Source organism: Biomphalaria glabrata, chromosome 2, assembly GCF_947242115.1.
Source record: "Biomphalaria glabrata chromosome 2, xgBioGlab47.1, whole genome shotgun sequence".
NCBI classification, from domain to species: Eukaryota; Metazoa; Mollusca; class Gastropoda; family Planorbidae; genus Biomphalaria; species Biomphalaria glabrata.
This window is the reverse complement of record NC_074712.1, coordinates 22,037,708-22,065,449: the sequence shown is the minus strand read 5'-3', so window position 1 is coordinate 22,065,449 and position 27,742 is coordinate 22,037,708. Positions and strand designations below refer to the sequence as shown.

The 27,742-nt window shown below is 33.2% G+C and overlaps 2 protein-coding genes across 6 annotated transcripts; one reads left to right on the top strand and one right to left on the bottom strand.

The window, feature by feature from the left end:
- Window positions 1–646: 646 nt before the first annotated feature.
- Window positions 647–11,497, top strand: LOC106078546 (uncharacterized). Of its 2 annotated transcripts, none has more exons than XM_056019636.1 (10): window positions 647–759; window positions 4,966–5,239; window positions 5,352–5,411; window positions 5,528–8,146; window positions 8,714–8,878; window positions 9,211–9,380; window positions 10,163–10,390; window positions 10,731–10,821; window positions 11,012–11,139; window positions 11,228–11,497. In XM_056019636.1, exons 2-10 carry the CDS (start codon window positions 5,216–5,218, stop codon window positions 11,430–11,432), a joined length of 3,690 nt encoding a protein of 1,229 aa, XP_055875611.1. In that variant the 5' UTR covers window positions 647–759; window positions 4,966–5,215; the 3' UTR covers window positions 11,433–11,497. The 2 variants fall into 2 exon arrangements, with proteins under 2 accessions (XP_055875611.1, XP_055875610.1); XM_056019635.1 differs by having other exon boundaries at window positions 722–810.
- On the bottom strand, window positions 10,387–27,241 carry LOC106078547 (phosphoribosyl pyrophosphate synthase-associated protein 1-like). Of its 4 annotated transcripts, none has more exons than XM_056019639.1 (10): window positions 27,215–27,241; window positions 19,035–19,189; window positions 16,700–16,752; window positions 16,508–16,574; window positions 16,137–16,309; window positions 15,525–15,640; window positions 13,623–13,833; window positions 13,285–13,355; window positions 12,554–12,700; window positions 10,387–11,678 (listed from the first exon to the last, which is right to left on the bottom strand). In XM_056019639.1, exons 1-10 carry the CDS (start codon window positions 27,224–27,226, stop codon window positions 11,520–11,522), a joined length of 1,164 nt encoding a protein of 387 aa, XP_055875614.1. In that variant the 5' UTR covers window positions 27,227–27,241; the 3' UTR covers window positions 10,387–11,519. The 4 variants fall into 4 exon arrangements, with proteins under 4 accessions (XP_055875614.1, XP_055875615.1, XP_055875613.1 ...); XM_056019640.1 differs by lacking the exon at window positions 27,215–27,241 and adding an exon at window positions 26,980–27,139; XM_056019638.1 differs by lacking the exon at window positions 27,215–27,241 and adding an exon at window positions 25,417–25,449.
- Between the last annotated feature and the right edge of the window lie 501 nt (window positions 27,242–27,742).

Sequence of the window (27,742 nt, the reverse complement as noted above, 5' to 3'; positions counted from 1 at the left end):
TAATAATAAGTATTTAGCATGATACAGCTCTGCAGTTCACGCGATAATATGAAAAACTACATATTAATTTTTGTTTTAAATTATGTCCAACTTAGTATTTATACTAAATAGATTTTTTCTCTTTAAAAAAAGTAAACATTATTTTTGAGTAAATGTAGTAGTTAGTAGGACAGAACTTACATAACGTAGCAATACAAATGTAAAAAAAAAAATTGACAAAAAATCTAAAACCATTTCCATAAATGTGTTAAAATTATAGCAAATGGGTATCTCCCCTACTAAAGAGTCTCCAGTGTTTTTTACTATTAATAGAGAATAGTTGTAAAGGTGGTGTACTTTTATGAAAAAACTGCTTGTATAAGTGATTTTAAAAATTAGATTTTTCGCTTTTAGAAAAGAAAAAAGTAGCCGTTGCATCAGAACTTTGAATAGACTAAAATATCATGATGTCGGATTTTCATTATCTTTTCTAGTTTACGAGATCTAAACGGGAAGTACGGACAGACGGACGACAGACAGACAGACATTTCACACAAAACTAAAACGTCTTTTCCCTTTTCGGAGGCCGCTAAAAATGCAAAAAGAAAAAGACGAAAAAAAAAAAAAAACTCGATAGTGTCCTTGACATTGAAATGGTTGGCGGTAGTTATCGGTCGTTTGTTGTGAAATTTGTTTTTTATTTTAGATCTAGTCAATCTAGATCTACTTAAGCTTAAATGACTTAATCATTAATTCTTAATGTGTCTTAATGAACTTAATGTATGTGTAAATCTATATCTAGATGTAGATTTTATGGTTTTAATAGAGAAGGTCATATAATAATGATAATTTACTTGTCCATAATCTATAGATTATAGTTATAGATCTAGAATCTAGCTAGACTCTAGACCAGTGCCGCCAGTGGTTCCCAAACTTTTTTGTCTCGTAGACCCCTTGCCATGTTTTTAAGTTTTCGGTAGACCCCCCAGCAATTTTTTGAAAATTCATTAACTTCAGATGTGCTTTTCTCACTGATTACTATGCGATATATATTTATTGATGACATTCAAAGCAAAATAAAATTAAATATGCATTACAAGAAGTAACTAAACAACAACAACAAAAAAACGTCTATTGGTTGGCAGCTTTGATAATAAAATGACAATCTTGGGCTTCAATTTAGTTTGGGTTAACATTCTATCTTTTCGATTAGAAAATGTCTGACTGATTTAAATTTGGAAAGTAATAAAATGTATCATTGTCATTGTATGCTTCATTAATTTAATCCTCACATGAAACACTGAAATTATGCCTTCGTGTTGATCAAATTTAAGTTATCACATTGTAGCTGCAAGTTAACCTTATTCAATTTATGAAACAAGTTTGTGAAATAGACTATATCCGATTCCCGTTTAATTTCTGTGTTTTAAAAAAGGATCTTAGCAACCAAGAACTCAGAAAAAATAGTGTCAAAGATAAACCTTTCGAAAACTATCATATTTAAGTGTGAAGGAGCAATTGATCAAAATTTCAGACAAAAAGCAATTCTTTATGAATTTCTTGATTCAAAACAAAAATATAATAATACCACTACATTATCAGGCAAGGTTAACTAGTCCAGTTTTTTAAAAAAGTAAATCGTAATAACACGATAACCATTCATTGTCCAAAACTCATTTCACCATTACACATTTGAACTGTATTGTTGCTTAGAGGAAATTTTTAATGATATCAGATATAGGATTGTGTAAAAAATTGTCTCAATATTTTGCTTATAGTGTGTTGTTTTTTAGAGTTTGATATAAGCCTAAATAAATATATTGTAAGACGCTCACAGACCTATTCTCTTCTATGATGTTTAATCAACATTTTTCTACTGTGGCTTAATTCTGAATTTAAAAGTTTTCAAAAGTATTTCAAATCTTAATCTATTTTATTTCATGTTGACTTTTCTTTCTCGATGTTTCAGCTTCGATGGTTTCATAGCGACATAGCTTCAAACTTTGTTACATAAAAATAAAGAACAAATGCAATAGTTGTTCAACAAAGAAAGAATGAAGCCAAATTTTTAATAACCAACAATTTACGGTCAACATTTTATTTTATAGACTTGGCCATGTAAATTATTACTTTCATGTAGACACAATTACGGTATTTAAAATAATACGTTAAAATTAAAAAAAAAATCATTCCACTAACAGGGTTGAAATTCAAAGGATTAACTAAGGTACAAATCATGTGTGAACGAGTGAATTTCATGAATGGTCATGCTTCAATGAGATCCGCCTTCGTAGACCCCCATTAACAGGCCATAGACCCCCAATTTATTTTTTCACTTCCGTAGACCCCTTGGAATTCCTCGTAGACCCCTGGGGGTCTATATAGACCACTTTGGGAATCACTGCTCAAGACCCTAATTAATCTGGCTAATTAAAGTAATTATGCTGCAATTATCATTATTATGGTATCCTAATAATTAAGCCAGGCTAATTACTAATGACAGTAATGAGCAATTATAATACTACTTTAATACTATACTAATTACTATTTAAGTAATACTCTAAGTCTAATAGTATAGTAATACTAATACTATTTACTTAATTTACTAGTAATAGATTAGTAGTAATACTATCAAGTATCATTATAATTATATTATTATAATTATCATACTATGAATGTATGATTATTTAAAATTAATATCTATTTACTATGGCCGCCTTAGACAGACGCCTTAGTTAGTCATGATTAGTCCTTTCAGTTTCAGTCGCGAAGCGACTATGACTGTTAGTGTTACTCACTGTCTATGAGTATGGTCACTATGGATCATCTCTTGAAAATGAAATGAATGCCTGGGCATTAGCTGTGGTTGGAACGATGTCGTCGCCCACACGCAGCTGATGTATCCAAAGGAACGGCAGTGCCAATACAGTTTGGGGTCAGCGGCGTTGCAGGTTCTGCCAGAGTGTAGCACTGGTTGCTGCAAACTGCCTTTGGGTCGCAGCTCCTGATTTTTCCTCAGGGTTGACTCCTGAAGCCTTTTCCATGATTGGGTAAAGCTGCAAGGCAACAGAGGTTTGAATTCAGAGTTTTCCTTCTCCTAGGTGGGTAGCCAGCAATGGCTAATGAACCCCTCCTGCCTGAAGCTTACTGGTTAAGGTGCCAGTTACTCGCCTTTGCCCCTTCTCCTATTAGTGAGAACAGTTCCACCAGACTCAATATCTGAGCCACACGTGAAGGCCAGGAGTTGGACTGGTTGTCAGAGGCTGTTTGAGACGCATGCCAATAGGAATCATTTTATAGGTATTGGAGTGCTTACTAAACATCCTTTCCCACTTCCGGCAGTGACAACCTTGCGGAACCTAGACCCTAATATATAATATAATAAATATAGGTGTAATATTTATATTTAATATTATTATAAATTTAAAATTATATTATTATAATTATATCTCTACTTAATATACGAATTAATTAATTAAAATAATTATTATAATATAATATTAATATAAATCTAGTCAATATAGATCTAGTATGTTACAGTAGTCTACAGTTATAGAGAAATATAGACTTAATTACTTAATTAATAGATGCATATATTATATATAATCATCTAGATCTATGGGCTAGCCATAGCCTATCTGATTATCATCATTTATTTTATGATAATTTGTCATGATATTAATACTTGATGTAGATAGACTAGCATCTAGATCTACATTTGTTGTTAACGGGACAGAATCTACAAGCTTACTCTTGAAGTACGGAGTACCTCAAGGATCAGTTCTAGGTCTAGTATTGTTCACTATGTATATATATATCCACTCAGTGGTGTCATACGGCCAACCGGCATCCTATACCATTTCTTTGCTGACGACTCACAGTTATACAATTCCTAAGTACCCTCAGAGGTGTCACATCTGGCAGAGGAAATCAGTGGTACAGTTGCAAGGGTGAGCGGTTGGATGGTTGAGAATAAGCTCAAGATGAACGAAGACAAGACAGAAATAATTAAGATTGGCACTCGGAACAATGTCTCAAAGTTGAGAGCACAGATTCTCTTTTTATCACGAACTGCCAGGTTCCTTATGTCCATGTAGTGCGGAATCTTGGAGTTTTCTTTGACTCAACACTATCTTTCGACCCACACATAAGTCAGCTCTACAAGATCCAACCATAACGACGGAGTAAACAAAAAAGCTAGCTGTAGCATTCATACTCTCCCGCCTTGACTACTGCAACGCCATGCTAGCAGGTATACCAGATGAAAAAATAGCCAAGCTGCAGTGTATTCAGAACAACGCCGCACGAATAGTCCTTAGAAAAATAAGACGAGATTCTGCTACCTACGCTCTTGCGCATGTTCCATTGGCTTCCAGTGAAAGCAAGAATCGATTACAAGGTGGCCACACTTTGTCATCAGTGTATATATAACAATGAGATGTCCTTGTACCTTAGCGAACTGATTACTCCATATGTCCCTCTGAGAGCCCTGCGCTCATTGGACTTAACGCTTCTAGTGGTGCCACGTTTCTCCCTCAAAAGCTACGGTCTGCTGGCTTTTTCAGTGCACAGACCAAAGGTTTGGAACTCACTCCCCATTGATCTCAGACAGACAACATGCTACACTACTTTCAAGAAGAACATTAAGACCTACCTATTTAAAATTGTTTAGATTAGTTTGTCATTTTAGCTCTTGTGTTTGTAATGTTATTACAGCACCTTGAGCCAACATTTTGTTTGTTAACAGCGTTTTATAAATAAAATTATTATTATTATACAATTAGTCTGAGTCGTGAGTTAGATCTAGAATCAGATCTATAGATCTATTTAGTCAATCAGTCAATCTACTTATTATTATTCTATCTTGCTTAGTATCTAAGTTAGTAGTAATAAGTAAGTATCTAAATTCTATATCTAGATCTTCTATCTAATAATTAAATAATTAGAATTAAATAACGATTATAATATAGATTCTTATAATTCTAGATCTGACATTCTGTCAACTGTTGATCTACAATAATCAACTGATGATCTACATATACTTCATACAGACATAGATCTAGATCTACAAGTTCAAGCCAAGAATGAAGAAGTACATCTAACAGATCTCATCACCTAGTTATATTATATAGATTAGACTTAGACTCTATTTTTTTTGTTTTCCAAGTTCCTGAAGAGACTCTTGTATCATGAAGGAAATAATCTAGATTTATATATATCATCTTGTTAATAGTTAATGATGGAAAGATCAAAAGAGGAGGTAAATCTATATTCAGTAAAATAATTAGCAACATTTGAATCATTTTTATCTTATTTTATTATTTAATGACTATTTGTTTCCCCTTATTGCTGTTCTCTTCTTTTATTTGCAGATGCAGAAAAGGTTGACAGAATTAAAAAAAGAATTTGCCAGAAAACAAAAAAAACTAGAGGTTTGGTTTTCTTATTTCTTTGATTTTCAATTATTAAATAAATGTATTTATATATATATTTTAGAAAAAATGTGTTGTTTGTAAGTTCAACTCAATTTTTTGGTCTAACATTGCAGAAATCAAAACGTGCTGCGACAATAAGAGCTCATGTGAAACAAAAAGTTCTGGAGATTAACGCAATAGATCATTATAGCTCTAATGAATCACACAAAGAAATTGTTACTGGAGCATTAGACAATGCTCAACCTTTATACGAGAACAACAAAATTAAAAATGTACCTTTTTTTTTGGACAATCATTTTTTACCAAAAGCTTCATCTAAACAAAAGGTTGATGGTATTTCCCCTCCTAATTCTGTAAGTTTTCTTAACTCACATATTCAAGACTCCAATGTCAACTTAATGAAATCAAAAAGAGATAATAAAATCTCGAGTGAGTTTGCACAAATAGCTCTAGACATTAAAAAAAAAGAGAATGTAAAGAATGATAGTGAGGAACCACTGAACAAATCAATGAAATCTATAAACAAGCATTTAGCTTCTTTAAGACAAGACTCTCATGTTTCATCTGACTTAGAACTAAGTAAATGCTCAACAAATTTGTTACCTCATTCATCAGCTGAAACAATCCTAAAGACAAATGATGAACAACAGATTAACATAAAGGATCTCAAATGTGAACTTGTTTCCTCAATAGATTTGGTTAAACACCAAAATAAGGATAAAAAGGACAAACCTTTATTTCAGTCCACTCTAAAGTCCAACAAGACAGAGTCACTCCATGTTCTTGTTCATTCATTGGAAAGACTAATTGAAGACTCACCCAGCCCAATAACACACAGTTCTGAAAATAGTGTTGCAGAGTCACAACGGTTTCTTGAACATTCTCCATCATGCTCAGTGGACATTGAGAGAAAAAGAAAACGAGTTCACAGTGAATCAAGCAACAAAGCTAACAGGTTATCTGGCTCGTCCACAGTTCAAAAGGCAACAGAACTCGTCACATCATCTATTGGTTTATCTAAAGATGATGACATTGTCAGACTTGTGACACAATCAGATCCCAGGCAGGCAGACACTGTGAGTGACTCTGAATTTTTAGATATTTTAGGCATAACTGAAACGAAGAATGCCGACAACTTGTCTGAGGTAGTAAACCCTATCAACACACATCAAAAATCTTCAGTGTCACTAGCTCCTTCAGAAAACCAACAAAGTTCAAGTTGCAGCAACATGCAATCTTGTTTACAACAACCAGAAGTGAACAAACTTTTACCAGTGACCACAAATAGGTCAATGTTCTTGGACTTTACAGAACTTGATGTTATTCCATACACTAAACTTGAACTTGAAGAAGATTTTCTTTCTGAAGAGTCCCAAGATTCAAAACCTCCAATCTGTGCAGTATTGAGTAAACAACAATTAAGTCATTCATCAAAGGTTGGGGCATTAGTAAAGCGTAGATCACCTAGACTATCAGTATTTCAATCACTTTCACAGTCAATTTCTTCACAAAATAATAAATATTACATAGCGAAGTCCAAGAAAAATTTATCTCAACAAGAAAAAGTTGCAGCTGTCATGTCAGTTTTTCAATTTCTGAAAGAAGAAGCCTCTAAACCAAATTATGTGTCAGATTTTGAATTACCCAAGTATTTTTTTAAGCACAAAGAAACGAGACATTACTGTTACCAAACTGATCAATCCAATTCATCATCTATTCAATCCTCAGAAGTGAACTCTGATACCAGTATTAATACTAGGTATGGAAGTATCAGAGAAGAAAGTCAAAAGTCTAATGAATGTTGTGTTAATAGTTCAGAACTAATGGAGAATAAACAAAATGTCTCAATGCAACATAACAGAGACATTGTCTGTGAAAAGTTATGTCATTCTAATAATGTACTTGATAAGAATAATTGTGTGATACTAAACAGTGAATTAAATATTGCTAGCTTGTCAGGCCATATGGCTGATAGCAGTATGATCCCATCAAAACCTTTACAAAACTGTCTACCAAATCAGCTATCTTCATTCACAAATAACCTTAGAGACCATGCTGATGTGCTTATTAGTCCACTAAGTCCCATAACTCACATAGTTGCAGAAGAGATATTTAATGAAACACCTGAGCATCATAGCTATCAGAAAACAAATGTAATAAAAGAATCCCCATTGCCAGAGAACAAAAAGCAGTCCATACCTCAAGATTTAACTCCACTGCTAACTACATCAACGCCAAAAGCCCTAAAAGCTAAATCATTTTTCCCCAACAGTTCTTTGACTGACACACTTGAGAAATCCGACATTTTGTTTGAAGATGATCATCAAGTTATTTCTGAAGTAGAGTCACCAGTTTCAACATCTAAAACATTATTAAGTGTTACATATGTAACTGACAGTGAATGTAACAATGCTAACACAAGCACCTGTCTTCATCAAAACACACAAAGTTCTCTTAATCCAAAAAATATATCACAAGCTATTTTCCAATCTCCGGGCCAGGCCATTGTCAATGTCAGTTCTGCTAGTTGTTCACAAGGTCGTTCACCAATGCAGCTCATTGAGCCTTGGAGAAAATATGAGAGGACACCTGTAACCCCGTTGCAGGTCTTGGAGGATCCAAGCTATGATGGCAACCAAAGTCCAGTTGTTTATCTGGCTGCTAGGAGACTCTCAAGATCTCAGTCCACTGAAAATGAGCCTAAAACTTTGAAGTTTTCAGGATGTTTTCAGGTAAATAACATTTGTTCATATCAGAAGTCATTTAAAACTGAACATTTTGTACATACATAAAAAAATGCAAAGTTTTTTATAGGCCCTATAAAAAAAAGTGTAATCTTCTGGAATTTTATACATAATTTTTATAGTATTTAATTTTCAGTGATATTATCTCTTGCCTTGAGAATACCAATATATTTGAGATGTCTATAAAGAGAACTTTTAAAGCACTATGAAAGATACTTTGCTAGAATCTCCAAACTCAAGTTAACCTTTGCTTAAAAAAAAAAAAAAAAAGTTAAATGAAATATTTATTTAAAAAAATAAAATATGTGATGTCATTAGCATTTAGTCCATATCTCATCAGTGTATGAAATATTCAAACCCTTAGAGTGCATAATAAAAGGATATAAGTCTTTCATACTAAACTCCGTTATATCTATATTTTTTTTCCTTACATGCACTTATAAAAACTATGGGGTAATAATAACAATAGATTTTATTTTGATGTATTGAAGAATTTCTATTTGCTATTGATATGATCATAACAATTTATCATCATATCTGATACCTTTTTTCCAGTCCTGCTCCCAAGATGCTGTTGTCAATATACTTTCTGGCTCTCTGGTGACAAAAAGCAAGGAAATAGTCCAGTATTTGGTCAGTGTACAAGCAACATCTTTAACTGTTTGGACCAAGGATGACCACTTTGGATGGACCACAGAATTAGATTGGAGACTTCCTTTAGTAAGTACTGCTTTTCTAGACAAGAGATTAGGCAAATTATTGTTTTTATTAATGCACAATAAACTAAACTACTTATAGTTACTTAGCTCAATGCTAATGGTACCAAATCTTTTTTTTTTAAACCTGTTGCTGAAACATTTTTCATATATGTAATTATAAATTCAGATTTCTTAATGTCAAACCTAAGGTGTCAAAACAAATAAAAATGCTGATCCGTCTCGCATAAATTGTTATATGTTACTTTTCTAAAATTAGGATTAGTCTAATGAAATGTCTCTGTTCTGGTTGAGATAATTCTTTCTGTACGTAGTTTATTTTATGATCTTGTCTAGGACAATCATCTAATTCAAGCTGAGTTGTTACCTGCTTCTGATAGAGTTGTTATTGTTGCTTGTGGCTGGTCTAAGTTGCAACTGTTTGTCAGCCTGTTTGTTTATGACAGTGATACCCAGGATACGAAGAGATTCAACATTGAAGTTTCACAACTTTCAGACAGCATAAGGTAGAATATGTTGTTTTTTTTAAAACTAGCATCCTCAAACACAGTAAGAGATTAATCTTGCAGTGGAACTGTGTCGCTATTTTATTCTGTGGAATGTGCTTAATTAGAAGTGGTAACAAAGTTTAATGATCATGGTTCCAAATAACACTTCAACAAGGGAAATAATTGAAAAAAAAAAGGAGAATAGTTTACTGGAATACTTTATTTAACTGCAATAGCTTTCTTGGGCAGTGTTGTTTTTTTTCTTTTGGACATTTTCATTTTTGTTTCTATTGAAAAAATTTTTTTTATTTCAAATAATTTGGGATTGAACTTGCCAATGCCATTCAGTTTAGAACTTAGAAATAGTGATAATTATTGCTGGTAAAACACAGTGCATAGTATCTGTCTCTGTGAGAAAGAGGTATGGGGATGGTAGAGGTGTCTGTCAGCAATTCTAGGCACACCTACACATGATGGAACATAGGATATTCACCAAGTTACAGCAATGTGTTTAAAATTGGTGAAAACCTCAAACCTGCTTGGTGAAAAAGCAGTCAGCGCACTTGGAAAATGTCTCTATAAGAGAAGTAAACAACAGTATAGCCTGTTTGAATTCATTATAATTTCAACTTTCCTACATAGGCTTGTGTAATTAACCAAGAAGTATGATTGTTTTGTGCTTTTCAGAAAATTAAAATGAAATGTAAATTACATTTTGGAAACAGACTTTTTATATTGATATTAGAAAGACTAAATCACTAAATCAAATTTGACAAAGAATTAAATGTTCTCTATTCAAGGTCTCCTACCAATGCAATGTTGACAGTTGTGTCAGACTCTGTGATCCTACTCGGTTTTACAAAGGACATAGGTCACGTTCTGGCTAAAGTGAATTTCTTTGATGACTTCTGTAAGGAAAAGATGTCTTGCTTTCAGAAGCAGCGTGGGCAGCTTCTGGATGTTGTTACAGTTCAACACCAGAGGTCATCATGTATTAGTCTTTCAGCCAATCAAAACATAACAATTTGGTAGGTAGGGATTTCTTCCTTTATTTCTAATGAAGTACAGACTGGAAAAGTCCAAACAAATAAACAACATAGTGCAAAATAGAACATTGTTTTTAATATACGATTGACAATACATTTTGTGTTTGTCTAAAGCATTATTTGACTTGCAAGCCATTTCAAGTTCTAACTTGTTTATAATGAGACACACACTTGTCAAGTACCAATCAATAAGATTAACAAATATTAACCACTTAATACAAAATGTAAGACTGAACAGTTGTAGAAAAAAATATATATAAAACTTCTATCGTATTATCCCTATACTAGAAATGTTTTAATGTTCTAATGATTTGTCTATCAGGAACACAAACAGTGGTATTGCCATCAAAACAATTCAGTTACCAGCCAGTGTTCCATGTTTAACTAAACTTCTCAAGGCAAAAACTTGTCAAGTAAGCTAACAACTATGTTTATTCCTTGGTTAATTTCTTGTGATATAGAAAAATGTCATCCACCAGAAGCAAATTATAAACACACAATAAAAAAAAAACTTTGTTGTATAATGAAATACATGTATATAGTTCTGTTTTATATTGAGAAAAAAATTTAAATGAAAAATAATTTTCATTGAACTCATGACAGGGAACTGTATTTCTTGAAACTATGTGGAGAGTAGATATAGGGTGTGGGGGACTCCTTGCTGTTAATCCCTGCAATGGTTCAATTAGACTGATCAAAACTTATAATGTGCCTAACAACAGCTGGAAAAGGTAAGCTATGAGTTTCTAACAAAATCTATAAATTGTTTCATTTGAAAGGAATATTTTTGAAAATCAATCAGTCTCTTTATTTCTCCAGTACTATGAGTGCCAAACAAGAGGTAGGACTAGTGGTAGCTTTAAGTGATACAGGCTCTTTCTGTCTCTGGAAGTGTCAAAATGGAAAGCTAGTATGTCATTCCAAGTCTCATACAACAACAGCGCTGTCTGTCATGAAGTCTGAGCAAAGTTTATTAGTTGGAGAAATTCATGGTTGTGTTCATCTGTACAAAATGTCTATGTGATTGTGCCTGGAAACTGAAGGAATTGTTCATTACTGTTACATGAAAATAAAATGTTGCTTATTTGATCCATTCCTTTTTCTTGTTTTGTTAGTCATCTAGGCCAACATTCCTGAAGAGATAGGACATGGATTCATTGTTGTGGATACGTCTGATTGCTTCACACAGAAGAACACTTATATCTACTGTTTTGATTTTGTGACACTGCATCTTTTGTACCTCATGGGGGATGGTGTTAGTCACAACCACCTATATAAAAATAGAAGAAATATTTCATTAGGTCTGATTAGCATTATGATTACCGGTACCAATGTGTTACAAATTTAGTGGTTTGACTGTCAAGAAAAACACTCTTATAAATGAAACTTTAGACTAAGTTCTGAAAGCTTCACATTTTTAGAATTAATTTTAAAATATTGTCAATGTTTTTTCCCCAAAGTGCAATACCCTATAGATAAACATAATTTAATTACAGGTTTTGAAAACAAAAAAATAATATTTTCCCAACACTTTTACATGAAACGACCACACTTTAAAGTTACCAAAAACAACAACAAAACAAGATTTACCATTACATATTTGTTTTAAATAAGTAATATTCTAGAATATGTATAGTTTTTATTTAAAATTAATTTTGTAGGATTACGAACATAACAAGTCTATATTAAAATCAAAAAGGCTTACTTAACATGTATTGACCCTTCCATTTTAATCGTTCAGTTCAATAATTTGTAAAAATAGCCAAACAAAATTATTTTTTTTATTTCATGACGAAATGTTTATTTTGAAAGATAAGTCATTTTCAGCCGTTTGTTAACTATAACCAATTATCTGCCTTTATATTATAACATACAAAAATAGTATTCCTGGTGTTCTTATTTAAACCCCCATTATTATTTAATAGTAAGTTAGCATCCATAGTATTTAATTCATTTTGACTAATACTGCCGATTTTGTTTAATGATTGTTTTTGTTGTGTTTTTTTTTTTATTGAAATTTAAAATATAATTCATTATGCCATAGTGCCCTAATTCACTTAGAAGCTATGAAAACTTAACAGAACACCTCATAGTATTTTTTTTTTCCTGCTTTCAATTTAAAATAAAAAATAAAAATGCACAGACCTCATCTATGCTAGAGTCTTCAATTAGTCGAGGAGCATCAGATGACAAGATTCCATGGGTAGCCACTACCAATACTTTATAAGCTCCCCTGTCTTTCAGTATTTCAGCCACTTTGACAAATGCTACAACATCATCAATCATGTCATCCTGAGGACATTTGAATGAACAATCAAAATGAATCAGTTTTCTAGTCATCAAGTTTTGTCTCTCTTAATAGTTTTGTCCCTCTCAGTTTAGATATACTACAATCCAAGTTCATAAACTAAATTTTTCTAGATAAATATGTGATCTTACACGTTTAAGGGGATTAATTTCTTAACTCATTCTCTCTGAAATTATTTTACATGCTCCGACAGCATAATTCATTTAATCCATTTATAGTGGTTAAACTTCAATATGTTTTTTTTAATCAGAAATGTTTTATTTGGTATATAAATAAGCATGCCCTTTATAAAAAACACAAATGAATTTTTATCAAAATTATTTTAATATTGCTTTATGAAAATTAAAAATGCTGAATGTGGACAAGTCTCTGGGTCAAGATAAAACTTTATGATCTAACTTGAAAATTTTTTTTAGATTTATCCATGTTTTCACAAAACACATAATCTAGATATCTTGAGTTAATTATCCATTACCACTGGAAAACTGACCAGCCGAGGACAGGTAAACAACTGGTCTATCTATCTAACAAAGTGACAGTCAACAAAATCAACTCTTCATGAGCTTACCACAATGATAGCAATTCTTCCTCCAACATCTCCAACAACATTGAATGGAGGTTTTTCTTTAGCTGCCACCTCTACAAATAGAATTCAAGAATTGTATACATAATTCTATCATGAGAAGATCAAAACTTAAATGATGTTTTAAAAAGATTTGCAGTTGATCTAACATTTCAAAAGCCAGGAGGATGATTGGAAGAGTTTTCACCTCCCATAGAAATTCTGAGACTCAATTAATGTGAAAACACTTCAAGTACTAACCTTAGTGTCTACAAATGGACAGTTGAAAAAATATTTTATTGACTTTTGATTTAGAAAGTGAAATATTTATTTTAAAAACTTACGTGGTAGCAATTCTAAACCAAAAGCATCCTTGACTTGAGTGTTATCTTGGAGTGGAGGTGAGGTCCTACCATCATCCTCTTCACACTCTGCCATTCTCTCCTCACCATGGATCACAGCAATACCAAGACGAAGACGCTCAGCATAAGAGGTTGCCCTTTTGACTGAATTTGGATTTCTTGCTACAATTACTGCATTTCTATAATCAGGCAGCTGAAAAAAAAAATATATACCTGGTACCGGCATGCTCCAACTGTAAATAATTTAACCATTTTGCAACCACCGGTATAGTCGACATGAGTCGTCGCTACTGGTAGATAACTATAGTCGCCAGGAGTCACTGATTTTAGGTTGTTTGATAATGTTAACAGTGCTGCTTCAAGTTTTTCTAAATCTATTTAAACCTTTTATAAGCCTGACATTTGAAAATTGTCTTGTTTTTTTTTTAAGTCTGAGGAAAATGGAAGATATTTTGAGAATGTTTAGAGGCTACATCTTAAGTTCATTCATCTGGGATTTGATGAGGACTACTTTAGTCATCCAGGTTGGCTACACACTGGGCAAGTTATTCCAGTTGAAGCTAGTGTCACAGGCCTTCCTTTTTTTAAATTGTGACCCTTTTTTTCTGCCAGCACTGTTCTCTTGTCCTCTGCAAGTAGTGCGCCAGTTTTCAAAGCCCTGCACCATGAGGCTTTATCATTGTGTTTGTTTCCCAGGTGACAGGGTTAATGTTGAAGGCTGTCAGAGATACTTTGAGGGTGTCCATGAAGTCTTTTCTTTGTCCATCTTGAGATCACCCCTTTATTTAATTGACATAAAGGAGTCTCTAGGGATGCGGGAGTCTTCTATTCTGCAGGCATTGCTTGCCCATCACTTCTGAGACTGCATCAATATTGTGTGGATGTTCTTCAAAGGACTTTAGCATCAGGTATTTTTTCTTGCAATTTAACATTCAGAGACAGATAGTGTAAAAGTCGTTCCAGTTTTTTTCTTTTCATGTCTTCTGTATACTGTCCACATTTCTGAGGCATAGATCAATGTGGGGAGGATGACAGCTTGATAGACCTTAGCTTCCAAATATTTTTAGACAGTCTACCACAGGATCCACTGGCTTGGTGATATGTAAGTTGATTTCATTATCAATATTTCTGTTTCAAGAGTCTTTTTATGCTTGAGTCCGAGTAGACTTTACCTGGAGCAGGCAAGTATAAGACTTCAGTCTCTCAACAGCTGGATCATTTATGCTACATCACAGGCCCAGACCAAAAGTCAATTATTTGGAAATCTTGAATTTTGTTTTGAAATAAGTACAGTCCTTCTAAAGGGAAACATTGTGCACAAAAGGAAGCAGAGTGATCTCCAACCATAGACTTAAGGAGTTGAGTGATCTTCTTGAGCATAGGCTCATTGGAATGGTGGGAAGCAAACCTGCCTACAGTTTGGGAATAGGAACAGAGCAAAAGAAACTGTTTACAGATGTAATCTCTGCCAAATAAGACTGCAAAGGAGAATGTTTTGCAAAATTCTTATAACACACTGACACCTCCAACTCATGCGTAATGACAAGTGCTCCATAAAAAAAGTTTTTTTGTTTTTTTTTTTAACTTTTGTTTTATATTGTTATTATTTTTGTTTTTTTTTATTAAACTTCATCCATTTGTCTGCAATCAGTCAAAAGTTGACTTTATTAGTTTGTGTTCTGTTTTAAGAATATGTCTTGTCAAGAAAGCAGAGTTATGCCCCCTATGTTAGGGTTGGGGACAGTTATTGGTAGTCAACTGCATAGTAATGAAAGGGTAAAAAACAATGTCTTATAATTGAACTCTAAAACAGCCACACTTACACAACAAGGGTTTTATTTAGGTTTAATACTACTAATGACAAGTGATCTAACAAAAACTTACAGATGTTTGAATGTAGTCAATTAAAAATGCTGATGCACGAAGGTTATCAACTGGAAAACTGAAGAATCCTTGAATTTCTTTTTGGTGGAGATCCATTGTAATTACATGTGAGAAGCCTAAACATTGAATTATAACACAAGTTATAAGGATAACAGTGAATAATAAGACAAGTATTAAAATAATTATTGAAAAGACATAAACATGTTTTGTGTGTAATTAGAAAAACATGAAGGTGAAAAAAGAAATATTGCCTTAAAGTTGTACTAGTTAAGTAAATATGGTCATTTAAAGGTATTTTTCAAATTACATACAAAATGCTGTAATAAGATGTGCTGCTTGTTATGAATGATGGGGGAAATTGATTCATAACATTCCCATCCAAGAATGAAAGCTAAAAATAGCTCACAAAATTCTGAGGGCACTAAAGAAAAAAAGATTTTTCTTGTAATTCTCCTTCTTTCCTAAATATTCCAGAAGTTCAATTTATCAGAAGAAAGTTGAGCAACAGTTGTACATTAACATTCAAGTATTATCACATTGTATTTTATCTTGTAAACAATGATATAAAATCTACCCAAAATTAGATTCCAATCAAGAAACTGCTAAACTGACCAGCTTTTCCTAACATCGTTGCCACCAGCTTTCCGACAATACAGCCTCTTTTTCTCATTTTACTTTGCTTAGAATAAGGCAGATAAGGAATTACACCAATGATACTGTTGGCAGCACTAGTCCTACAGGCATAGGCTATGATCATGAGTTCCATGATATCATTGTTGGTATCTCTGAAAAAACAGATTCAGCAAAACTTACATTAAAGAAATACTTCACATTTTTTGACACTGCTTTCTTTTAAAATATCAATACATGGTGAATACACAAAATGTGGTCATGGATATTCTAAAAATTACAACAAAAAATACAAGAAAATAGTGTTTCAAAACATGTCAAATGGTTGGACAAACATATTGTTGAGTACTTACTTTGTACCTGTCTGTATAATGTAGACATCCTTTCCTCTAACAGACTCTTTGATTTCTACCTGAGTTTCTACAGAATTCAGAAAAAAATGATTCCATGTACAAAAGATATGTACGTTTTGTTTTGAACTATACTAGGCATTCTAATAATAGCAACAAATACAACATTAAGAAAAAGACAACTTGAATACTCACCCCTGTTTTGTTTATGATATATAGTAATCTCTCCTAGGCGGATTCCAAGTTTACTAATCAGGAATAAACAGAAAATAAAACAAAACATATCACAGAGATATATAAACATAATATATATAAGGCTGATTTCAAAGGAAAAGAAGCTTGTGTTCCTGTCTAAAATGTGCTTGATCATTACAATCATTTTTTTTTTGCTAAGTCTTCTAGTGAGCCTGTCTAAGTCACACTCAAACATGCTAATGAACTAAGAGTGGAAGTTCTACCAATCTGAAGTAAAATAAAAAGGTGATGGCAGAGATATATGTCTCTCTGCAAGAAAATGCTTTGAGTACATCTTGTTGTTCAAGAAAACAGAGTATGCAATCAAACTTTGGAGATGAAGAGAATTGCCTCTTTAGTTTTTAAACAGTGGTAAGAATATAACCTTTATTGGATCAATACTCAAAATATGTTACATATAAATAATAAAGAGGCTGTACTAGGTACACATTTTTTTAAAATTATGATAAAAATGGTGCATTAAATATATAGCAAAACAACTTTTTAACAGTCCTTACCAGGGCACAACAACTTCACAACAGCTGGCAAACACTAATGATCTAAAAAATTATTTTTGCGAATCTGTTGGTCAATTGGTTTGCTTGCTTGCTCCTGATGCTAGATTTAGAGTAATGCGCCAAGTCTGAACAGTCGCGAATTGTATAGAGGTTTGATCCGCTCACCTTATTATTAAAAAACATCTTTATTTGAAAGTTTACAAAAGGACTGCTATATTGCTACTGCGCATGCAACTTTTTTCTTCACTTCTGACATACGTTACTTCCTTTTCCTTGTAAAGGCAAAGTCCATGAGGTCAAAGACAAGAGGTAATTAGTTATTTTTTTTTACTTTCTCGTAATGAAGGAGAAGGGTCTTGGGCTTTTTTTTTAAGTCTGATGATTCATCTGCTCAAAGAGACTTTTTTATTTCGAATATAGACACATAAGGAAACACATGTGTTATATAAAATATGTTGTGCATTAATTCTGAAGTTATTTATTAGGGTTTTTCTAGCTTTATGATGAGACTTTAGTGCGTTGGTAAGTTCAAGCAACATAGTTTTTTCTATTGATAAAAAAAGTACCAGAGTATTGTAGAATATCAGAACAAAAATTGATAATTTTAAAATGCAGATAAAATGAATATGTTAATCTAGTTTTCTATATCAGAATAGTAGAATAACAATTATTGGTTGACCAAGTACTGTACCGGTACCACAAAAGAAATTATGTATGGCGTCAAATTTACACACTGAGATGTTTAATACAGAAGAGCTAATGGTAGACTAGCAAAGTACTGTTGTATGTAAAGGGAGGAATACTAGTGTGTATACAATTATTAATCGACCAGGTAAGCTAAAGACTGTTGTGTCTAATGGGAGCTGGCGTCAAGCTAATTACATCACTTGCACTGAACCTGTTGGAAGAGTGGACTTATGCTAGGTATGATCTCAAAGAATGTTGTAATCAGAAGAGGGCATAGATATAGACCTTGTCCACTGAACATGTTAAAAGAGTAGAGACACTGAGTGGACAAGAGTATGAGACCACCTAACACTCCTCCTTCACTACCTCCCCTTCTAAATTACTCTAGCAATAGAGGCATTTTTTTAATTTATAGCGCTGCCAGCTACAGCTAACACTGTTGTGTTGTGTCTTACAGCCTTGGTGTGATGTCAGTTATAAGCGGTGAATGAAGTTATGGAGCGTGGGAAAGGTGGCAATGGATGGTGTTCTTGCACTGGAGTAAAAAGAAAATTACTTCGTAGTGAAAATTAAGATTAAAACATGTTTTAGATATATTTTATTTAATCAGCTCGAAGCTTCCATCAGCTTGATTGAGTTTACTAACCAAGGGGGAAAATTCGGTCAAATAAAAGTACTCTTGATGATATGCACCCTACACCTGTTTGACCTCAGCTATTTTTATAGATAAAAGGATGAGGAATTATCAGTTTTTTTTTCATAGATCAGACTGTTATGGAGCTATAAAAATTTAAACATGAAAATGGCTGCCAGCTGGCTTAATTTGTTCGAATCCCATGCTTCACTCTAGGTCCTGGAGATCAGCCGACCAGTTTGAGCACCACTGATCTATTAGATGTACACTAGATCCTACTACTAATAAACTAAGAATTTAGAATTAGTTTCTACTAAAGATCTAGATTCTAGACTAGTTTTTCTAGTTAATGAAGACTGACGCTAGACTAGATCACTAGATCTAGATATTCTAGAACTAGATCTAGTTTAGTATCTTCCCTTTTTTTTTAATTAGTCTTTTACTTTATCTTGCTTACCTTGCTACTAATTGTGCTAGCTCAGGATGTGAAGTCCCTGCCAAAACAAGCATTTGACCCTTTTGCGCAGCTTGCAACTGAATAGACATGGTGTTGGTGAGTCTTGGTTTGTGAAACCAGTGACCAGTAATGCTAGATCTACACTTTGCCCAGAACTGAAAAACAAACCTTGCATTATAATCACATAATGATTAGGCTCAGCTAACATAGGAATCTAGCTAGACATAACGTCATAAGTTGATCTATATAGATCTACTATATTTTAGTGTCTATAATGCTTGTAACTGTAAAGTAATAAAATTTAAAATAGTTATATAATATATGTGAGTCACATTAGTCACTACAGTTTACAGATTACAGTATGTACACTCAACCGTACAGTGCTCCAGTAGTTAACACTACCATATAGAGTAGTTTATTTATTCTGGACATTACATGGATTCAGACACTCTGTTTTTGTGGTCATTAAATCTTTATTTTGATATTTAATATGAAACTAGCGTGCTGTATAATGTGCTTGTCCATTTTCCAATGGCCCAATTTCCTTCCATTTAGCTGTCTTTTTATGTAAGAAAAAAGAATTTCAAATTAGTAAGTCAGGTTGTTGTTTTTTCCTATGTTACCAGGATGACTTTACCTCTTCCTAGGGTTAGGACTATATTTTTTGATTGGCTAAGTCTATATATATGCTAATGAGCCTGGCAATATTTATTCTGTTTTTGGAGCTGATTTATTTGATTCATAAGCCAAGTTGTTTGATTCCATGCAAAAAAATTAATAAGGTGTTTACCAAAATTAACAAAAAAACACAAACATTCAATACACATTTAATCATGCAAACATAAAATAAGTCTAAAAGTCGGTAATCATTCGACGGTTGGGTCCCTGGCCAGTGAGGTCAATAAGTTGGCAGCTGTCTATCAGTATGCTGATGAACTGGCGTGACCTGCAGAGCGCATCTCTCTTTCTCCTCTTGTTTAGCAAAAAAAAAGTATGGTGTTCTGCACTGATAATTTATGTCAAAACTTTTTTTATATATACCGGTATCTAAAGAAATCAAGAGTTTTTAAAGTGTTTTGTGTTGTTTTTTTTTCTTTCCTTTTTTTTGTGTTTTTTTTTATTTCTCAATGATAACAATAAAAAAAACAACTTTCACCAATATTTTGCAAACACATAGATGATTGTAAAAAGCAATGGCTTGTCAATGAACCATTTCTCCTTTTCTAATGTTTTATTACTTCTATAGCGGCCATTCTGTCTAGCACTCAACTAGGTGTTAAAGTATCCAGCTGAATGGGTAGATAAAAAAAGGGGGGGTGGTATAGGTAGAGGAAGGCCCTAAAGAGTGTTGACCATAACGGCATGATGGAATCGGACCGCTATAAAGAAGATAAGCAAACAAGACTACATGACGGACATGATGAAAGTAAAAATGTTGCCTATAGTTTAGTGTGGGCCCATTTGAATTCGGATTAGGCCCGATCTCTAGCAATCAAAATTTTTTTTGAAAGAATAGCTTCTTTTAATACAATCTAAATAATTTTTTATTAACACCTGACGGTGCTCAGTATGCACAGAAGGAGAAAGCACAAAACTGCGCTCAGTATACTAGTATACTATAGGAGCATGAAGTGACCTAATTTATTTTAAAATAAAATCTTGACTATGAGAGTAATTCAAAGGAATACAGCTATTTTTATAGTCCTTTAGTTGCAGAATAAGAATCTGCTTTATGTTTTTTTTTGTAAGTTAAACCGTCACCAAATAAAAAAATAAAATAAAAATTTGACCTATAGTAGCTTCTTATATAAGGCACAGCTCATCGAATTCTCCTTTAAGAAACACATCGCTTTTTTTGTTTATAATTCATTTGTTTTTATGTTTGGAGCTAAAAACGACGTTTCGGGACAGCACATGTGTCCAATTTTAGATAAGTTGGTGTATTTTTGTTCCGCTTTTCCAAAGCAGATGGCAGTTTTTTAGATTCTCGGTAACCAAGTATGTAAAGCTATTGTTTTAACCTCCCCCGGCAATTCATACCCATATAAGGGATGAAGGCTATATTATTAGCCTGTTTGATCGTAGGCTGATGGATATATCAAAATAAGCTTCCAAACATCTTTAGAAAGACATTCCAATCACACTCATACTGTTAGCTGTTAAAAAAAATTAAAAAAGGAGGTGTTTCAACGATAATGAAATTTAACACAATCTCCTATAGTGCACAAGGCAAAATTGTAATAAGAAATATTATCTATGATTTTTTCATTGAATAAACGTGACCTAGATCAAGATATCTAGAATATATAATTTATGAATGAAAGAAAAAGTGTGGGCTGCTAATTTGAAGCCAGAGACCATGCCCACTGCAGGTGATCACGCCAGGCGAGCGCTGGCGGTGAGGAGAGGTATACACTCAGCATGTAGTGTCACAAACTATCAAACAGGCAGTGAAGGGAACGGGGAGAGAGTCATGAAAAGAATTATAAGCATCTATGGTAGGGAGGGGATGTTAAAGGGAAACTCCGATGGTTTTGACAATTTTTGATATAATATGTATTTTGATTTACAGATAATGAATATATGATTATTTTTTCTTTCTTTGCAATAATAACTTAGTAATTGATGTTTTTCCGGCGTAATTTTCCTGCGCATCCAAAACAGTCAGACTTTCACCGGGTTTCTATGTGACGTCACAAATGTGTTTTAATCTATTGACTTATTGCATATCAGGAGACCATACAGCAAAGTTTACATTCTTGTAAAAGAAATATATCTTGGTCTAAGCAGTTAGATCTAGGATCTTGTAAGCAACGAAAAAATGCGTATTAAAAGTAGATTTACATGCTTGACTAACCACAGCAGTGTGTATTTTCTCGCCAGACCACTCAACACACAACAAACACTATTGCTTGGTTGTCTTGTCATGACCGACTACACATAGTCTCGACTAGCCTTACACTGACCAGTTTGTTCAAATCAGTCAGACACACGATCTATTTACTTCTTGGGACAGAGAGAGGCTTAGATGAAAATGCCTTTTTTTCTCGAGTTGATTATCCTAATGCTTTTAGATCTATCTATACATGTATATATCTATACATGTATATATATATATATATATATATATATATATATATAAGTATCATAGCTCTGGACTAGGCCATCACTAAGCCTAACAGCTACTGTAAGAATGAAGCGATACGATTGGTTAAATCTAGTTTCTCTTTCAGTATTGTTTAGGGAAGTGACGTATGAACTAGCTTAAAACAAATTCTCATAGAACCCCGTTTTTTTTGAGATGTCAAGAATTTACTGATTAATTTATTAAATATAAATGTTTCTAAGCATTTAAATAAAAAATGGTAAAATGTTTACTATTACAACTTTTTACGCAGAATTTAAATATGTCAATAACTCAAATTTGAAAAACCATCGGAGTTTCCCTTTAAGGTGTAACAAAACGAACATCCAAATTATGAAAAGAAGAAGAGGGTCCTTGGATGGGAATTATAAGAAAGAGAGAGAGAATACATGTAACCTAGTTGAAAATATCATGTTTATTAAATTATGATAATTAATTTATAGATCTATAATTTATATAGATTTATTTCTGTGAATCTACTTCTTTTAATACAATCTAAATAATTTTTAATTAGCACAGATATCATTTATTAGCAATAACAATAATAATAACATAGTGGTGTTTCTTAACTGTGCTCAATGTGCGCTAAAGGAGAAAGCACAAAAACTGCGTTTAGTATAGGAGCATGACTCGATGAAGTGACCTAATTTATTTTAAAATAAAATCTTGACTATGAGTGGTAATTCAAAGAAACACAGCTATTTTTATAGTCCTTTAGTTGCAGAATAAGAATCTCCTTCCCTTTTTTTTTTTTTTTTTTTTTTTTGTAAGTTAATCCGTCACCAAATAAAAAAAAAAAAAATTGACCTACAGTAACTTACGTTTATCGAACAAGTTAAGCTCATTCGCCGACATTTTTTATGTTTGAATTTGTGTATCTCCGTAAAAATTAGACCTAGAAAAAAACTGATTATATCTATGAACTCCTCATCCATTTTTCTTAAAAAGTAGACATGTTTTATTTTATTACTACTCAAAGTTAAACTTATATTTGATGTTAAAGTGAGTCAGGTCGATGATTTCAAAAGCTTAAATTATCGAACACTTTTTTACCTTTATCTTATCTTATCGAACATATTAAGAACTTATCGAACACATGAGAAGTATGGTGTTTTAAAAGTGTTATAATCTTAAAATTGTGTGAAAAGTATGGTGTTTCAAAAGTGTTATAATATAATCTATATTTTTTTTTATTTATATCATTTTCTTTTTACGCCATGTCAAGACAGACAGATTTTAGTCATTTTCACATGGTCCACATCGAAGGAATCTATAATCTATCACTGATCAGCTCTGCTTAGAAACTGACGGTGCTAAGCCCAGTAACGCATTACCGTAGTACTTATTTGGGTCTAAGCTATTTTGAGACATAAGGCCATTAATAAATTAAATCCAGATATTATCTATTTGAGGGAGAGCCTAATAAGCTTTGGTAGCCAATAGATAATCCTCCCCAAGTCATTGCAGGACACAACAGTTTACTTGGTTGACCTAAAAACAAAACATACGGTACGCGGCCCTACGTAACTAGCCGCCGATCTAGCACGCTCAGTGTATGTAACAGCCCAAAAGTCAGTGCTAGATATTTTTCGATCTGGGCGGGGAAGGGTGGGGTGCTGAAAAGCTATGGTAGCTTGCGAGCTGTGTTACCTATAGATGTAGATAGATCCGCCCTCCCTAAACCACCTGGTTGACCAAAAAAAACACCGTATTTTAGAGCACGCTTAGTATTTGTCACACACACACAAACAACATATCTATATATCTATCACGCCTTGTGTTTGTGACCTAATTAGCGGCTTGACCTTAGGTACTCGAATGATGGCTCCTCCCCCTTTCCCCTCAACATTGTTCTTACTACAACTTGAACAATGTTTTGGGGCTGCGTTGGTGGCCTGGTTTACACCTGTGTGTTGGGCTGTCACTGACCTTTTTTTTTTTTGTTGTGTGTTAGTCTGGTGGCTGCGTTTGGATTGAGTCTTGAAATTTACGTTGTTACTTTGCACTGAAAAAGTGTGAATGTTGGAGAGTGGAATTGCGTAAGAAGAAAGCTCGGGTAAGGGGGTGTAGGCAGAATAAGAGAGTGGTTAAATGTGTTATCGTTATTATTTTGAGTATTTGTGATGTTTCAAAGGAGTGTCTTTGTAGCGCATTATGAGCTTTATCATACTTTATGGTATATGGTACTTTATATATAATTTTTTTAGACCCTGCGCCACACGTCTAGATCTAGAAGCACAACTGACTATGTATTTGAGGCTGACGTCACATTTTAATGGTCGATCAATTATTGATGATCTCTTAATACAGTGTCTGGACTGTTTCTCTCCCCCGCCCTTTTTTTACCTACCAAAGACATTTTTATTTCAAAATACCATATCTATATTCTACACCTCCCCCTTAGCCCTTTCGTTTTATTAATATCTCTTCACAGCAAGCACATGCGCTAGGTATTGGTTTATAAAACATAATTCAGAAGTTAATAGAATGGGGCATCTGAAAAAAAAAAAACACAACTGGATATATTCTAAATTCATTGTTCCTGTGTTATATATTCTATATTCCTTGCACCCATGGTAGCACAACGATGATAATAGCATCAAACTATATATGTCATAAAATCAAGCTTTTAAAATGGGTACAATTAGTGCATATCGATGTAAATCTATTTACTTAGAAAAATATATATCACATTTACGGTAAACCACAAATAGCTGATACAAATTGTAACACATGGGTAATTTATATATGTACTTTGCATTACATTATTTTTAAAAATAACAATAAAAAAATATATAATTTAAATATTTTGTGTTCTTTGGGTTATATCCCTTTGATGTTTATTTTTAACATTAAAATGGCGTTCGATATCTTACGAAGCTGAGATTGCTTATATAAAAACTGCTATTATCGAACACCCCCTTTTTAAACCTCAATTTTCATGTTTAGGTAGCAAAGGACACTTTCAAGAAAATTGTTGCAAATATTTCTCAGCCTAATTAGAAGCGTATTATATAGGTTTTGTTGAGCTGAACATCATTGGCATTAAAAAATACCCTTAACCCGAGACTCACTTCACTCTTCCCAAGAGGTAAAAAAAAGTGAAATTTTTATACCAATATTACCAATGCACTTTGAATATAAGTAAAAAAAATGGTAATAGGCGATATTATGCCGCCCACGCCTGATCCGATTCTTTCTGTGGTCTTACTGTAGACAATAAGCTCCTAAACCTACCCTCCAAAGCTGTACCATCGCAAATTAATATTAAGCCGAAAAAAAAAATATTTAGTTTTCAAGTTCTTTTATCATTGTTGTAATTAAAAATACGCCATTTTGTTTACTACGTTCTTAAGAGGATGTAACTCTCCATCCCAGAAGTTTAAAAAACAATAAACTAAGAGCAAGTATCACTGAACTATATATTATTTTGATGGAATTTAGTATGATCAAAATTGATTCAAAATTTAGATTTAGTGCTAGCTTTAGGGTTAGAATTAGGTTTAGGGTTAGGTTTAGGATTAGGTTTAGAATTAGGGTTAGGGTTAGAATTAGGTTTAGGATTAGGTACGTGTAGAATTAGGGTTAGGGTTAGAATTAGGTTTAGGGTTAGGTTTAGGATTAGGATTATTAGGTTTAGGATTAGGATTATTAGGTTTAGGTTTAGAATTAGGGTTAGAATTAGGGTTAGGTTTAGTGCTAGGTTTAAAATTAGGTTTAGAATTAGGGTTAGGTTTAGTGCTAGGTTTAGGGTTTGGGGTTAGGTTTAGAATTAGGGTTAGTTTTAGGATTAGGGTTAGGTTTAGAATAGGTTTAGTGAAACCTAACCGTAACCTTAAATCTAACCCTAAACCTAGCATTAACCCTAAACCTAAATACTAAACCTAACCCTAAACCTAGCACTAACCCTATCCCTAAACCTAGCACTAACCCTTAACCTAAATACTAAACCTAACCCTAAACCTAGCACTAACCCTAAACCTAACCCTAAACCTAGCACTAACCCTATCCCTAAACCTAGTCCTAAATACTAAACCTAACCCTAAACTTAATTCCCTAAACCTAGTACTAAACCTAAACCTAAATACTAACCCTAAACCTAACCCTAAAGCTAACCCTAATTCTTATTCTAAACCTAACCCTAAACCTAGCAGTAAACCTTTTATTTTGATCCTACTAAACCTAATCCTAAACTATAATATAGTGCTCCAAACGATATATAGTTCAGTGACATTTTTTTCTTTACTTCCTCTCCAGAACATCATAACAATATGGCGTTGCCTCTATTACAGCAATAATAAGGAACCGTAAAAACTAAATATTTTTTTTCGGCTTAATATTAATTTGCGATGGTACAGCTTTGGAGGGTAGGTTTATGAGCCTATGCTCTACGATAGGACCACAGAAAGAACTGGATCAGGCGTGGGCGGCATAATATCGCCTATTACCAAAAAAATTATCCTCGGGTGAAAATGAAACTAAATATAACTAAACTATAAAGAAATGGCCGATGCACAATAGTGAATAGGAATGGACTAGTTTCGTCATAATCATCGAAATAAAGGAGAATTTTAAAAAATACAATGGGGTGTTCGATAAGTACCTTAAAACGAAGGTGTTCGATAGATGTAAGTTACTCTAGAGTCTAGTTCCCGAATACGGTGTGCCTTTTATAATTATATAACTTAATATAAGTATAAGAATCTACTAGATTCTAGACTAGTTCCGAAAGTCGGTGTGTGCCTTTTTATTTAGATCTATAGACCTATAAGAATCTACTATAGAAACTAATTTAATTACCCTAGACTTTAGTCAATATAGTGACTAGACTAGATCTAGTATATTATAGATTATATAGTCTAGATGTAGATCTAGATCTAGATCTAGATTAGATGTAGTGTCTAGATCTAGACTAACTCATAGATAGATGTCTAGTGATTTAGATTAAAACTAGAATAACAAGAGTAGTCCTTCTTGGTTGGTTAAAAATACAAATAAGATAGATTTAGATTCGGGAAAGGTTATGATTGCTTACAAAGCTTAGCATTTTCCTTCACGAATGGCTATTTTCTGGTCTTGACAATAATATTGAAATCTTGGTATTTTTGTACGAAAAACAAGTATAGATCTAGATCTATTTAGATCTAGACCTATATATAGATCCAGTGGCGTCACTAGGGTGGGTGTCACCCGTTACGGTCAGCTCAGGGTGTCACCCCTCGCCCCCCCCCCCCCCAAAAAAAAAACCTTTAAGAAAATCTTTTTTTATCCGTTTGTTTGTTGCGCTGTAATAAATATGGTTTATAATTACCTAAGTTTTTTTATTTTAGAAAATGAGTGTCTATTAAATTTAAAAAATCAGTTATTTATTACAATTTATCTACAGTTCACTGTTTTTTTTTTTTGTAGTCATAATAATAATTTTATTTATAAGGCGCTGTTAACAAACAAAATGTAGGCTCAAGGCGCTATAATAACATTACAAACACAAACACGACAGCTAAAATTTGCATGGATGGCTATAATAGCTGCCTGGTCGTGCGGTTTGCGCGCTGGACTGTCG

What these genes read in the sequence shown, in the direction of transcription:
- LOC106078546 (XM_056019636.1), top strand. Translation starts at nt 5,216, where the DNA reads ATGATGGAAAGATCAAAAGAGGAG. An exon ending in TGGAAAGATCAAAAGAGGAG is followed by an intron (nt 5,240 to 5,351) that starts GTAAATCTATAT and finishes TTTTATTTGCAG; the next exon opens with ATGCAGAAAAGGTTGACAGA. An exon ending in CCTAACAACAGCTGGAAAAG is followed by an intron (nt 11,140 to 11,227) that starts GTAAGCTATGAG and finishes TTATTTCTCCAG; the next exon opens with TACTATGAGTGCCAAACAAG.
- LOC106078547 (XM_056019637.1), bottom strand. Translation starts at nt 23,024, where the DNA reads ATGAGCTTAACTTGTTCGATAAAC. An exon ending in ATTATACAGACAGGTACAAA is followed by an intron (nt 16,310 to 16,507) that starts GTAAGTACTCAA and finishes CTGTTTTTTCAG; the next exon opens with AGATACCAACAATGATATCA. An exon ending in TTGACTACATTCAAACATCT is followed by an intron (nt 13,834 to 15,524) that starts GTAAGTTTTTGT and finishes TTTTTTTTTCAG; the next exon opens with CTGCCTGATTATAGAAATGC.